This window comes from Morone saxatilis, unplaced genomic scaffold, assembly GCF_004916995.1.
Source record: "Morone saxatilis isolate NCDOM2014 unplaced genomic scaffold, NCSU_SB_2.0 Contig18, whole genome shotgun sequence".
Taxonomy (NCBI): Eukaryota; Metazoa; Chordata; class Actinopteri; family Moronidae; genus Morone; species Morone saxatilis.
This window is the reverse complement of record NW_023339740.1, coordinates 12,388,295-12,402,499: the sequence shown is the minus strand read 5'-3', so window position 1 is coordinate 12,402,499 and position 14,205 is coordinate 12,388,295. Positions and strand designations below refer to the sequence as shown.

Below are 14,205 nucleotides of genomic sequence, written 5' to 3'. Positions count from 1 at the left end.
GCTATGCTAGGGCCTTCAGCATTGGCATGGAGCATAACTGTGCTGGTGGCTGGGGAGGCTCTCAAGAAAATGCTCATTTATAGAGGCAGTTTCATACCAAAATTAACCCCAAGTCTGTCTTTTATTACTGAATATCATCTGAATCAGACTACTAAAACAGTAAACAGGTGTTATTAACAAACATGAATCTGTGCGTACAGCAGGCACATGTTCTGTCATCCTTATTCTGTCAGCTCTGAAACACAACCCGTACGTGCCGACATGCACAAGTGTGGAAATCTGTGCCACTGCTGATTTTTCTAGGAAATCGTTATTCAAGTAACGTTATCTGTCTAGCCTCCAAAGTAAACTACAGTAACATAGGTGATTAACCTCTGTGTTGTCTGTACGGTTATTTTTATCATTTTAGGAAAGAGCACTGCTCTTTAGAGGTGATGAAACTCTGAAGCTGAAATGTTGACTCAAAACTTTATTTTTTAGATACATTTTTTGTTTATTTTGTGATCAATAAAAGGAGTGTGTTTAGCTACCAAGTCATTTTTCCTAGAACTGTGTTAATAACCTCCCTGTGTTTGTCTGGTCATGTCAGGGTTTGGTGTATACTATGACAGATGTGGAAGAAGTACACCTCTGGATGGTGAAGCACTTCACTGAACATCCACTATTTACGCGTGTCCCCGAGGAAGAACTGGTATGTTGACGTTCAGCTTGTCATCCCTGTGTTTGCAGGTCATGATTTGTTGTGCATTTGCTCATGATCTGAATTTTTTTTAAACAATAGTTCCACGTTTTCACTTTCTTAGTTACATTAGAAAATGAATAAAATTCTAGTTTGCTTAGTTGGCTGAATATGATGCTGCAGCCAGCAGCCGATAAGCCTAGTTTATACAGCATTCATGCCCTGTTGGAAAAGGTTTGATACCACTCTTATAGCTGTGTGTTAAGTATGAAGATACCTCCAGCAGTCGGATAATTTAGCTTAGCATAAAGAATGGAAACAAGTAATGGTTACAAATTAACACATTAAATCCTGTTTGTTTAATCTGCCTTACATGGGATTATGTACACATTTCTTGGCCGGACCAGGAACTTCCTGGAGTCTTCGCTTGTTGCGTGGCAACTGGTTTGGCTAAGCTAAGTTCGCCAGGTGCAAGTGGCAGCTTCATATTTACTGCACAGACATGAGAGTGCTATTACCGTATTTCCCTGAAGGTGGTAATATTCCTTTGAATAGTTGTATATTGAAGAATGACAGAATAAGAGTGGGGATGGTGGATTAACTGACCTCCAGTCAGACTTTGTATACTATTATAAACACTATGGCGTTGATGATTTTTAAGTTAATGAAGAGTGTGAATGACCTGTCTCAAATATCTTAATCCTGTGCTGTAATTGTGTTCGATCATATTTTGGCAGGTTGGGGATGTCATTATAAGTCGTTTGGGTACCTGTACAGAGGAAGGAAAGAAAGTCCAGAGAAATGGAGGGAAGAATTTCCTGGCAGTTTTCCAAAGGGTTGAAGATTTAAACTAAGACCGTTTGGAGAGAACAGTTCGGACATGTGATGAAGGGAACTAATGGTCTCATGCAGTCGTCTATACGTGGAGGATAATGCTGCACGGTGGAGCTGGAGACTGCGGCTGGTTCCCCCAGCAGATGAACAATTTTTCTAACATGACAGAAGTTTTGGGTTTCAGTTTTTTCACATTATTTATGTATTATGCATTCCTCAGCTCACAAAGACGGCATGAAAAGGATCTTGATTCAGACTCGACTTTGGAAGTGTTTTGCTCCGCTTTTTTAAAGATTCATTTTTAAAAATCTTTTGACACCCTCTTAATTGCTGTTCTTGATTTCCTGTAAAGCTGTTAATTCTTTTAGTAAAACAAAACGTCTGTGTTTGGTTTGGATCATTGTAGCCGTTATGTTGTGCTTTGTGTTGCTCTTATTTTTAACTTAAGTCCTTTGACTTGACTTGAAGAGGAGTTTTAGTTTTTCTGAGCACAGCTATCCAGATATATTTTAATCTGATCTAATCACGTTACATAAAGCAGGGCCCTGGTGTTGGAGTATTATTTTGAAAACTCTTTGAAATCATGAACGATTCTCTCCATTGATATAACTTTGTTGGCCTCATGGTGGTAATTCACAGTATTGGCAGATGAATCCGAAATGAATTAGACTGAGAAGTCTACCACTAGCTTGTTTGCTGTGGGTTAAAAATAAACCTGCATGCTGCAGCGTGTTCTGTAAGAAGTGAATGCAGCAGAGCGTTCAAATTGTGAAGACTGTGACAGAATCGTGTTTGAAATCCTTTCTGCCTTTCTGACAAATGTTTTTATGAGAACTTCTTTAATTAATACCTGTAGACTTGAAGACATTTTTAGATTACCCGTAGTTCTTTGTAATGTAATTCAGTGATTTAACTCAATTGGACCACAGCTGGTGTTGCTCCTACATGTCATATAAAAAAGACGCATTATCTTCATCTACTAGACGTATCTGCTGGGGACCAAATCAAAGGATTTAACAGAAACAGTGGTTTTCTGTGCTCAGGATTTCATCTGTATATTACAGGTTGGTATTTTTGTCTTGTCAGGAGTTTGGAAACGGGACAGTGCAGGTTTGAGGCCCTTTTGCTGCTGCAGGAGGTGGTGATTAAGAACAGGACAGTACATGCCTCAGTGATGGAAACCCAGACACTGGAAAACTTTAGATGATCGCACAGAGTAATTGAAGTAAAAGTCATACAATTAATAGAAAACATTTCACATTTGTGTCCTTTGCTAAGGTTATTGGTGTTCTGGCATTAATTGGCTGTATTTGTCTTTCAGAAACCTTTTGCCAAATCTTAAAGTCCATCTGTGAACAGATGATGAATATGTAACATACAGCTCTCATACAGAAGCGTATGCTCAGAGCCTTGACACTGAGTGCTTCTGCTCCAGGGTAAACGGCACCAGGTTATGATGAAATAGTTGAAGCTTTTAATAGTGAAGCAATATCTCGGGTTATCTGTACCTAAGGAAAGCATATTCACTGATCCACGGGCAATCATTTATTTAACAAAAATGTTTTTCATTTAGATATATGATAAATGTTTCCTGTACAGCATTAATCATGAAATGAGAAATAGTCTTAACTAAAAGAATAAAGCAGCCTTGTATATTTGCCTTATGGCACATTATGAAGCTTAGTATATTTTATTTTTATAATATTGTTCATCATACAGTCAAAGGGAGGTTACTGTAAAATCTCTAAAAACTATTGACACAAGGCCCACTTACTTGGATTTTCCAAAGCTTTCAGCCACATCTCATGGCCTTCCCTAACAGCAGAGCAACCCCATCTGCAGATGAGGACCATGAGATGTGGCTTCTAAATTTCCAAGTAAGTGGACCTTGTGTTGAAAATTATTTGCCAAACTGCCATTTCCAACTTGACCTTCAAGCTCAAATCTCTGACTCATTCCTCATATGCTTTGATATATACAGCAAGAATTTCTTGGTGAGAAAATGTTAACCAGTCTAGTCCATCAAATTTGATGTTGTCAAGGTGCTGCTGTTCTGTTATCACTTATTATTGCCATGTGTAACAAAGCCATTTGAGCCAGCCAAAGTACATCACTTAACATTTTAGTACCATCAGGTCATCAGACATGAGATTAATTAAACACGCTGCAGGGGAATCAAAGAAAGAGAAACTTAATGATTAGCATTTGGCAATACTAGTAAAGCAATGTGGATGTTCCCTTTGCTTCATACCCAAAGAATTTGTTGCATCTGGATGTCAGAATGTTATTGAGGTCAAAGGTTAATCCCCCTCCGAATGTATTTACAGAGGCAGCTGTCCACTGTCATAAGTTATAACATACAAGGACGTGTTAAAACTTTAGTCTGATTTTCATTGTTCTCCTCGGCCCGTTTCATCACTGTAAAGTGCCAATGATTTGGTCAGTACACAGATAAAACAATATAGTTTGACAGTCTGAGAAATGCTTTCTTGCGAATATTACATGAGGAGATCGATACCACTCTCTTTGTCTGTACGGTAAATATGAAACAACAGCAAGTGTTGACCTATCATAATGTCACTCATTGGTTAGTGGAGTACCAGCATTATGCCCGTTCCCATGTTAATTTGTTGCAGCTAGCAGCAGAGACGTACTGCGAGTTGAGCCGCACACATTGGCTGCTCTTGGTTTCAACTTGTCCATTGCCTGGTCACACGTGTTCTCATATTACAGATAAACCGTACACTAAAATATGTGAAATATTTCAAATAAAATAAAATAAATAGAGAATTTTGATTCATGTTTGATCAGCACTCGCTAGTTTCACACTTTATGTGCGTCGTGCTGGTCAGAGTACGGAGAATGACTCTGTTTTGCTCTAAAAAATTATTCATTATACAAAATGATCACGCTGTATGGAAGATGACTTGAAACTAACGAGTAAGACCATAAACTGATCAGGAAACTGTTTACTGAGCTAATAAATCAAGTGACAAGTAGAGTCATTTATCCATAAGACTTAATACAATCAGACTTTTTTTTGCATGCAGCTGCCCCCTGCTGGTCATTAGAAAGAATGCACTTTAAGATACTTCAACATTGACTTCACCTTCCGCTGGCCACTAACTATATACTGTCAATGAGCTACAGCCAGCAGCTTAGCTTAGCTTAGCATAGCGACTGGGTAACAGCTGGCTAGCAAGGTAACAAAGTACGCTGACCAGCAGCCTGCAGTTGTAAGGTTGGGTTATGTGGGGCGCCAGCAAGGGGGTCATCATGAGTCACATAAACATAATAAGCTTCTGAGTAATGAGTACTGTACTGTTTTTCCCATGAAATAACAAATGAGTAGCCAACTGATTTGACGTCCATCCACGAATGTGTGAATTTCACAAAATGTTGAACTATTCCTTTTATAATGCTTCATCTTCCTCGGTCCTCATTCTCCCAGACATTTTCAAAGCTTTTAATGCTGACTCCAACGCAATCCAACAAGAGGATCTCTGGATGTCTACAGTTACTGTTTCCATTCCACATGAACTCATCATGAAGAAGGTCTCTGATCTGATCTTCTTCCTACATTCATAATAACATCACACAACATTTCCTACTCCTTGCCAAGTCACTGGCAGTCTTTTCCTTCCTAATAATCAGGTTGAGGCGTGCATTTCTGCTGCCTGGTTGATGTCTCCAGCTGGATGTCTGCCCACCACCTCAAGCTCAGCAAAACCCAACTGAGCTGCTGTACTTCCACAGAAAATCCTGACTCATTTCTTCCCACAGCATTAACAATAATGTTGAGATTCTACACAACCACATCACACAAAATCTCAGGATAGCATCAAATCCTTCCTCACTTGCGACTCTCTGGTCTGGACTAATGAAAGACCTCAACTGACCTGAGTTTCTGCCCTACCAGCCTACATAACAATGAGTAACACATTTTGACTGGAGAAGACTTTAAGAAGGCAAACTTTGAATAGTAACACCTTGTTGTTCATTTATTTGTCCCATTTCTAATGATACTTCAGTTTTGTAAGATCATAAGTTAAGACTATCATAAGACTAAAAGTCCAAAGGCAGAGATGTTTGGCACTCAACTATTATCCAAACAGCCCAAGTCCCTTATCTCAGTTTTTATAGTTAGATGATTAACCCGACCCACTCAGTGGGGTCATTATCAAATACAGAAACTTTACACTTATCTTCATCAAGTCCATTGTTGTGCCACCACCACATGTAAGTGATAAATATTAAGAAATGTGATCTGTCCAAACCTTTCAAAGTAAGCTTTGCTGCTGATGGAGACCAGCAATTATTCTGAAGCGGAGAGCAGCTGCAACTCTCTCAGCCTCTCTAACTGTTTACATCTGTTGCCCATGACATCATGACTGCTTCATTATTTAAGTCTGCTTGCATAATATAAGCAAAATTTGACGCAGTGCCACATGGTCACCAGTCATGTCTGGAGCGCTGCATGCTTGCTATAGGTTAGGCTGAATCTGTACTTTGTCTTCTTGATAATAGACAAAAGTCTGTAGCACTCTGTAGCAGTTTGTCTCTTCTACAACTCTACATGGATCCCTGTTTGATTTGTTCAGGACAAGATTTCTTCAGAACTAACTGCCACATTATTAATATTAATTCTTCCTCAATTAATTCATCTTAAAAGAATAGTTAATTCGAAAGCACTTTTCATGATGTGAGTTAGATGAGAAGATTGATATCACTTATGTCTGTGCAATTAAAATGCAGCTTAAATTGGCACAAACACAGTCTTGTTTGTTTAATCTGTGTAAAAAGTCATTATGCTTTGGTTTTTGTATGAATTAAACAAGCAACATATAATACTGGTGAGCTTTAGCAGGCTGCTACCTTTGCATTAAGCCCACTGGTTCCAGTCTTTGTGCTAAGCTAAGTTAACTGTCTGATGGCTGTATCAGCAAGAAAGTAAAAGAAAATTTAAAAAAAAGAATAGATTTTCCCTAGGCACTTTGTTTTCTGACACCGTTACAGCAGAAGTTCAATTTGAGAAGAAGAGTTCAGAGTTCAAAAGAAGCAATTCAGTTTACAAATTACCAGGAAGCTAATGCACATTCTTGCTCCCAAGAGAATAAAGCTTTTCATTTTGGACTCTCCACTTGCCTTCTTCTGACGCCTGTCTCAAGCCAAAATGTTAACTTTGCACATAAGATATCTCGTAGGGAGGCTGAGCTCATTTAAGTTCCCAAAGGCCTTTTGTAATTAATTATTTCATGGATTTCCTCGTGCCATTCTAGGGAACGTATTTTACAGTGTTATTGCCATTACTGTTTATACCATTCAAATGGCAAAATCATTAGTGTTGTTTCTTCCATCTGATATTTTCTTATATTTTGATGCATAAGGAACAATTACAGCCTCCAGCTGCTACCAAATTTTCCTGAAAATAATAATTAAAAGAAAGGAAAAGGCCATGTAAAAATGGAGCAAAATAAGTTTATGAATCTCACTATGGCTCTGAGTGGCTGAGGTAGAGACATATTATATATAGTGTCAATAATACAACAAAGTACAGCAAAAAGAACTTAAACTCCTTTGAAAATCTAGATAGATATAATAATAAAACATCTTTAGATACGTTATTTAAACAATTTAATTACATCATGTGTATGTACTTTTATATACCATACCTACCATATAAGAGCTGAGACCCATGAAAAACAACAGAAAGAAACCAGTAGAGACAAAGAATGTAATCAGGGTTTTATAACAGTATTAAGTGTTCTATTAATATTAGATCTATACAATATACTGAGGACAGCAGCACATCACAAAACCCGTTTGCTCATGTAAAGCTTTATCCATCAGATGTGATGTCTATAGTCAAACTCCTGCAAAAGGCTGGTTCACACTTTTATTTGTTAGTTTTCTGCCTGGAGCTCTTGGTGTCTCTTTAAACACAGCCAGGCAGATCAGTTTACTGTAGATTTTAGTGAAAAATGGTCAAACAGAGTATATTTGCTGCATAAACAATGATTATATACATAAGGTCTGTGCGTGTTACATGCAGCGCAGGAACAAAGACAGTTCAGTATGTATGTATCACTGTGGTGGACATACATCATATACAGCCAGAATGAAAAAGCCTTTCTCATATGACAGACCACATCTGGTGTCCAGATGTGGTCTTAATCTAACAGATGCCCTTTACCACACCTTAAACACCTATTTTAGATTCATGACATGAAACTGCACAATTTTAATCAATTACAACATGTATGCCAATAAAAATCATTATTCAGTAATTTTATTGCTCTATTTTTATTCGTCATTACCACATCCTCATATCCTGTGCGCTCACAAGCAGCTGTTGGGCATTTGGCAAATGTTGTCAGTAACTCTGTGCACACCTCAACTCTTTGGTTTATTGCCATACAGATAATACTTTGTGTCTGAACACGTCTAAAGCATCATAAACACATCCTCTATATTATATCCTGAGCTGTGAAGAGCAACATCAAACAATTAGACAAATGGGAACAATGTATATGAATAGAGAAGAGCTGATCTCACCTAACAGAGAGCCTCAGTTACTGAAGTAGTAGGTACTCTTTGAGTGAGTAGCCCATTTAATGCTGTGATTACCTACTTACCCCACAGAATACTTCTACAGTGGTCAGGGGAAAGCTCAATTAGCTGAACTAAAAACAAAATAAATCTTAATCTATTTGCACTGAGGAGGAAAATAAACAGCCAAACAGGTTTACAAATTGCTGTGATGCTGATGTTTACCATATTTACACCAACACCAACCTTACAGAGTCCGTTAACACATTACCACAATTGAGAGTGTATGAAAAGATTAAAGTAATGAACACATGGTTGAAATAATCAGCTACAATAGTGGATACATTTGGTAACTGACATTTAATTGTATGAAAGAATGTTGAAATAATATCAATTTTTATATCATTAATCTTGTTAAATGACAACAATAACATCCAATTTAAAAGCCATTCATGACAACATTTTGGAACATGATGACTGGTGGCACTGGGACACATTGGGAAGCACTGACTTCATAACATGAGTGACCATGTAACAGACATGGCCATTCAAACGCCATACACAGTGGAAAGGGGGGGGTGACATCACCATAAATACACCATCCTCACCAGCCTGCTGAGTGAGGCAAAACAGTTAATGCAACCACTAGACACATACTCACTCATTCATCTGCACCTCTGGACACATACATACTCTTCGGATACCACCCAGACAGGCAGACTGCAGCCATGAACTTTAACACACTAGTCCGGGAGAATATCAGCCGCCCCTCTGGGCACTGGGCCAATACAGTAAGGGGAAATACTGGGTACCTCTCAGGCTATCCCCGCTGTGCTCTATAGCATGATTTACAACTAGGCCACATCAGTTTGCACAGCACAACAGCACAAAGAAGCCATTCTTTCACAGGATTTCTTATTATGTTTTTCATAATCAATATTAATCCCCTGTTACTCAGGCAAGACCAGATTAATTACAAGTGTCTGGTTTAATTTGTGCCAACTTCTTGTGTGGTCTTAAATTACCAGCCTGCTGAACAAGGAACTGAAGATGAGCCTCTGAGCCACCTTGTCAGAGCAAAATGTGAAGAAATTTGTCTTTTTTTAATAGAAAAACTATTAAAAATGCATTTTTACATATTCAAATGTTTTATTGCAGACACGCCAGACAAATGTCTAAAAATCAATTTCCCCAAACAAATTTTTGGTTTGATTTGTTTGCAGTGTGTTGTGTAAGACTAAGACTCATCAAGACACTGACCTTGTTTAAAAATTGTTTATGTGTTCATGTAAATTTCAGAGGTCACAGTAGTTATCTTTCACCATTGAAGATAGATAACTCTCCTTCTTCCACTCAGGAAGTCTCGTGTATTGGCGATTTTCTGACAGACCGGGTTTGATCTATGATCCATGTTGCACTTTCATCCTCACAACTCAGCATAACATCAGCACAGTTTGTTTTGTGTCTCCCCAAACAGACGCCTGATTCATGTGTTCGGGTCAAGTACCGTAAATAGTAAGGTCAGATATGTGGTGATTGCTACAATGCTTAGAAATTGTCTTCCGATATGACCTTTTCCCCTCTGGAGGCTTCATTCAATACAGCTAGGGCTGTTGTCAAGTGTTTTCATGGATTCCTATTTGTCAACTTCAGTGTCCGTTGTTATCATTATGCAACATAATCTGACTTTGTTATGTCACAGACTTACCACTGCTATTTATCTCATTCACCCTTTTCTTGTATAATTCTTATAATTAGTTTTTATTGCACCTGCTTGTGTGCAAAACTGACCTCTCTGCACCCAAATAAACGTCTTGGTATGATTAGAACTTACACAGATGCATGATGAGCATTGTGGATGTTACCCAGACATCAAGAGGTCTGTGTAAAACCAGTCCAGATCCACTAGGTTGTTTATTTTTAAATCATTCCCATTCATTAGACTAAATTCAGTTTATTAAATTTAAGATTTCATCACATTCAGCAGTAGCAGGTCATAATCAGGAGACTGAACCCGCCTCCAGCCCGCAGCCAAATAAATCATCTCTCACTTTACTCGACCTTTGTGAAATGCAGACACATGATTGGCCCAAAAAAAGTGCGTTCTGCACGAGATCCCACAACACCAGATAGATACTAAAAAAATAACAAAATGTCATGTTTATGTAACATGTAAGTGGTGACCCTTTAACTCAGCAGTAGGGTGGCCAGAACACTGATGTGGTATTGGGAAGAACTTCTGGGGAATACATTTCTTTAAATCACTGTTTGACTCAGCAGAACTCCACACTGTCTGTTTATGACTCAGTGAGAACATCAGAGGGGAGCGGGCCTGTAGCGCTGCAGTAAATCTACTGGATACTCCTGCATTAATAATATGCTGCTCCACTGTTATTCTGCACGTCATAAATAGACTAAAAAAACATTAATATGTCATATTTTGAATGACCTTTTGTGGGTTGTGGGTTGTGGGCTCATTTTCAGACGCGGACCCATATGTCTTACTCCTTCAGGCTGCACACATTTATTATAGACCTATAGGATTGTAGCATTTGGCTGTGGTATTGTTAAAGCGGTATTTCAGTTATTGTGGTCCTAATTTACGAATTGAAATGGTTAAGGCCTGGTAATGGGGGTGATATGTAGCTTAAAGGATGATTATATGATCATATAACCCTAACCCTAACCCTATGTGATATATTTCACATGTATTTCACAGGGATTACACACAAAAAAGTATAAAACCAACAGGAATGTTTTATGCTTCTTTGCACTAAACACAGAGCCAAAACATCCTAAAATATACTTTCAGTGACATGCTGTGAGGCTCTATGTGTAAAAACAGTAAATCAAGGTCTGTGCAAGTCCTAACATTGTTTTTCTTTTAATGTAAGAACTCCCCTGTCACCTAATTGTTGCTAGTGTGTATTGTATCATAATATGGAGGAGTCCCATCTTTTACCTTTAAATATTATTTACAATAGTATTGTTTCTCATATTTACTGTAAATCAGTGATGTTACCACTAGCTGGTAAAATGACTTACCAGGAACCTCTTGAAAACAAAATGATGCATCTCAAGAGGCTTATCCTGTGTGTTTAAATGTAATGGATGAGAAAAATAGTGTAAATTCAATGCTGAGATGTAACTCACTCGTCCCACTGGGGGTGCAAAGGTCTTCCATCAGGCCTCATTATTTTATAGCTGATTGCCAGTCAATCCTCTGTGTTTCTCTGAAACTGGATGATCCAAGATTTCTAGCTAGAGCAAACGAAATACGGGAGTAAATGTCAAAGCAGATTCTGAGTACAGCCCCGGGGTTGTTACTTCACAGTCCGCACACATGGTGCTTTGGACAGATTCCAGTTCAAATGAAATCAGGTCAGGATTTTCTCCCTCACTAGGAAACTCACCAAGTCAGCAAAAGTATTGGTCATATCTGGGTAAACAGAGCAAAACCAGGCCTGGGAAAGACCCAGCCATCCCTGCTTGTAATGCTCCAATGTCTCTGTTAATATAGGTCCTCTACAAACCTGCTCTCATTCATACATAATACCCCTGTTTGCCAAGCTTAGTGAGAATGGCTAAATTGTAATTTGTGGCACTTTTTGGCTAGTGATTCAAGTGTTTGTGCATGTGGTTTGGCCTACATATATGGGATCCATAACAACATTGGTGTTGAGGGCGAGTGATCTTGTAAGCACACAAGACACAAGTGCGTGATCACTCCGAACAGTCTGCTGCACAATCAGAGAGCAAAGTGCTGCCGGGGGGGGAGATAAGCCTGAGCAGTCACAGAAAAGTGTATTATTTATCCTCCACGTGTGCTGTCCCGGGGATGGTCTGAGCTCAGCCCTCTGATTGGACACACCTTCCTCTCGCCTCACGCCTTCACGGTCCCATCCGGGCGGGGCGGGGCCTGCGCTGCATTCACACCCACGATTGGCCCCGGAATATTAAAATGTACTGCTTTATCTTCGCGGGTTCGAGGAGCAGGTCGCGCGTTATAAATACAGCCGCTAGTCGGGGAAATGAAAATGAGCACCGACCTCCAACAGAGCCGCGTCCGGCCACCGCTTCATGATCTTTGTGAGAAGGATGCTGCAGCAAGCTCTCAGAGTGTCCGGCCGGAGCGCCTTCCCCCTGGTCAAGTGGATGGAGAGGTGGGCTGAGGGCGCATCAGCCGGTCCGGAGGGGACAAAGGCGGTGCGGACTCTGGACGACATGCCCGGACCGTCGGTCGCCAGCTTCGCATGGGACTTGTTCGCTAAACGGGGGCTATCACGGCTGCACGACTTACAGGTACAATGATCCATTAGCCAAGACAGCAAAAGAATATTTACAATACTTGCATTTTTAATATGAATTGCATCATAGTGGACTAAATGATTAAAAACAACTGATGCACAGGAAAGGGGAAGGATGAATTCATTGATTGCATTTAGGTGGTAAGAAGATAATAAGATAAAATTAGAAGTGGTCATGAACTTTATTGTGTTTATTTTAGAAATGGCTTAAATGTACCCTCCAGACATGTCTCTTTTTTTCAAAGGAAGTTCAATTTGCTGGTTAAAAAAATCTCTAACTAGGCTTCTCCTATCTATTAATGTGCTAATATTGATCATTCACTTGATACAAGATGTCTCTTGCATACTGGACCAAATCACAGCCATATCCATCTTAAAACCAGATTTAATGTGAGTGCAGAGAAACTTCCCCCCTTGATCAGATGAATGTGAAAACAACCTTATAGTGTCAAACTCTGCAGCTGAAGTTATCAAAACACATTTTTCCCTCAAAGCAATGGGATAGAGGTCTTCTGTCTATCCAGGGATTTAAAAAAATTCTATAAGGTCTGTTAAAGATTTGGTACATTTAATTGAATTTTCAGTCATTAACATGTCTGCCAAAAGAGAAAAGGTTTGGCGGATCAAACTGTGCCTATCAAGTTATGTGTATTCTATAAAAAATGATCTACTCATTAGTGGATTAGAAAAAAAGCCTGCAGGTGTCTTCATTTCTTCAAACTAAGGGAGAGTGCATCCAAAGGTGATGCCAATCATCTCATGGCCTGCAGGGTTGTTTTTTTTACAAGGTCAATCCTCTTTCTAATTTCCCAGCTGGAAGGCGTGCAGCGGTACGGGCCCATGTGGAAGGCCAGCTTTGGTCCCATCCTGACGGTCCATGTGGCCGATCCAGCGCTCATTGAGCAGGTACTGAGGCAGGAGGGCCAGCACCCCATGCGCTCTGACCTCTCCTCCTGGAAGGACTACAGGAAGCTCAGAGGACATCACTATGGACTCTTGACGTCGTGAGTATCTCTCATTCAGACTTTTCCTCTTCTTTGTCCTCTTTATTCTCATCAGAAGCCCCAAATCACAAGACAATGCCAAACTAATTGACTTGAATGATTTGTAATTCATTCTTAAAGGTTAGAGGTTGCTTTATAATAATATTAATTTTATGATATGACATAATACAGCATTTCTCAATAATGTAATTAAGTAACTGAGAATTGAACATACACAACTTTCTGATTCAAATCTAAGATGAGAGAGATGTTCAAGACTTTAAATTATTCTTACTATGTAAAATGCCTCTTTGTTGATTCTGAAGTGGACAAAACCTTCTTAATGCAACAGCTGAACACTCTTCAAATCCTGAATTTTGTGCACAGATGCTTTACTAACATGAGTATTTGTTAATTTTTTCTCTGTGTCTGTTCCTAGTGAGGGGGAGGAGTGGCAGTCAGTGAGAAGCCTCCTGGGGAAGCACATGCTGCGGCCGAAGGCAGTCGAGGCTTACGATAAAACCCTGAACAGCGTGGTCGGTGACCTCATTGCCAAACTTCGCCTTCGCAGGCGTTCCCAAGGCCTCATCACCGACATCGCCAGCGAGTTTTATCGCTTTGGCCTCGAGGGTAAGTGGAAATATCAGACATCACACCACAACATGTAAACATTGGTAATTAGGGCCAGCCGCATGCAGGAAGCAATAACATGTGATAAGATGATGAACTACTTAACATACCTTTGAGTAGTAACCTATAACCCTGCAGCATACTATACAAACTGATCATGTGTTTTGTCTGTAAAATCCTAATCTGTAACATAAGTGAACAATAATAATAATACTTATGGCCT

General features: G+C 39.4%; 2 protein-coding genes across 2 annotated transcripts in view; both read left to right on the top strand.

Moving 5' to 3' along the window:
- The window catches only part of mettl1 (methyltransferase like 1), a 7,881-nt gene extending 5,967 nt beyond the window's left edge, over nt 1-1,914 (top strand). The window contains exons 5-6 of the mRNA XM_035662800.1: nt 590-691; nt 1,417-1,914. Coding sequence (XP_035518693.1) covers nt 590-691; nt 1,417-1,533 — 219 coding nt within the window. The 3' untranslated portion in view covers nt 1,534-1,914. The remainder of the gene's footprint in view (nt 1-589; nt 692-1,416) is intronic.
- Nucleotides 1,915-12,142: 10,228 nt separating this feature from the next.
- Nucleotides 12,143-14,205, top strand: part of LOC118327727 (25-hydroxyvitamin D-1 alpha hydroxylase, mitochondrial) — a 6,324-nt gene continuing 4,261 nt past the window's right edge. The window contains exons 1-3 of the mRNA XM_035661155.1: nt 12,143-12,364; nt 13,183-13,373; nt 13,792-13,982. Coding sequence (XP_035517048.1) covers nt 12,143-12,364; nt 13,183-13,373; nt 13,792-13,982 — 604 coding nt within the window. The remainder of the gene's footprint in view (nt 12,365-13,182; nt 13,374-13,791; nt 13,983-14,205) is intronic.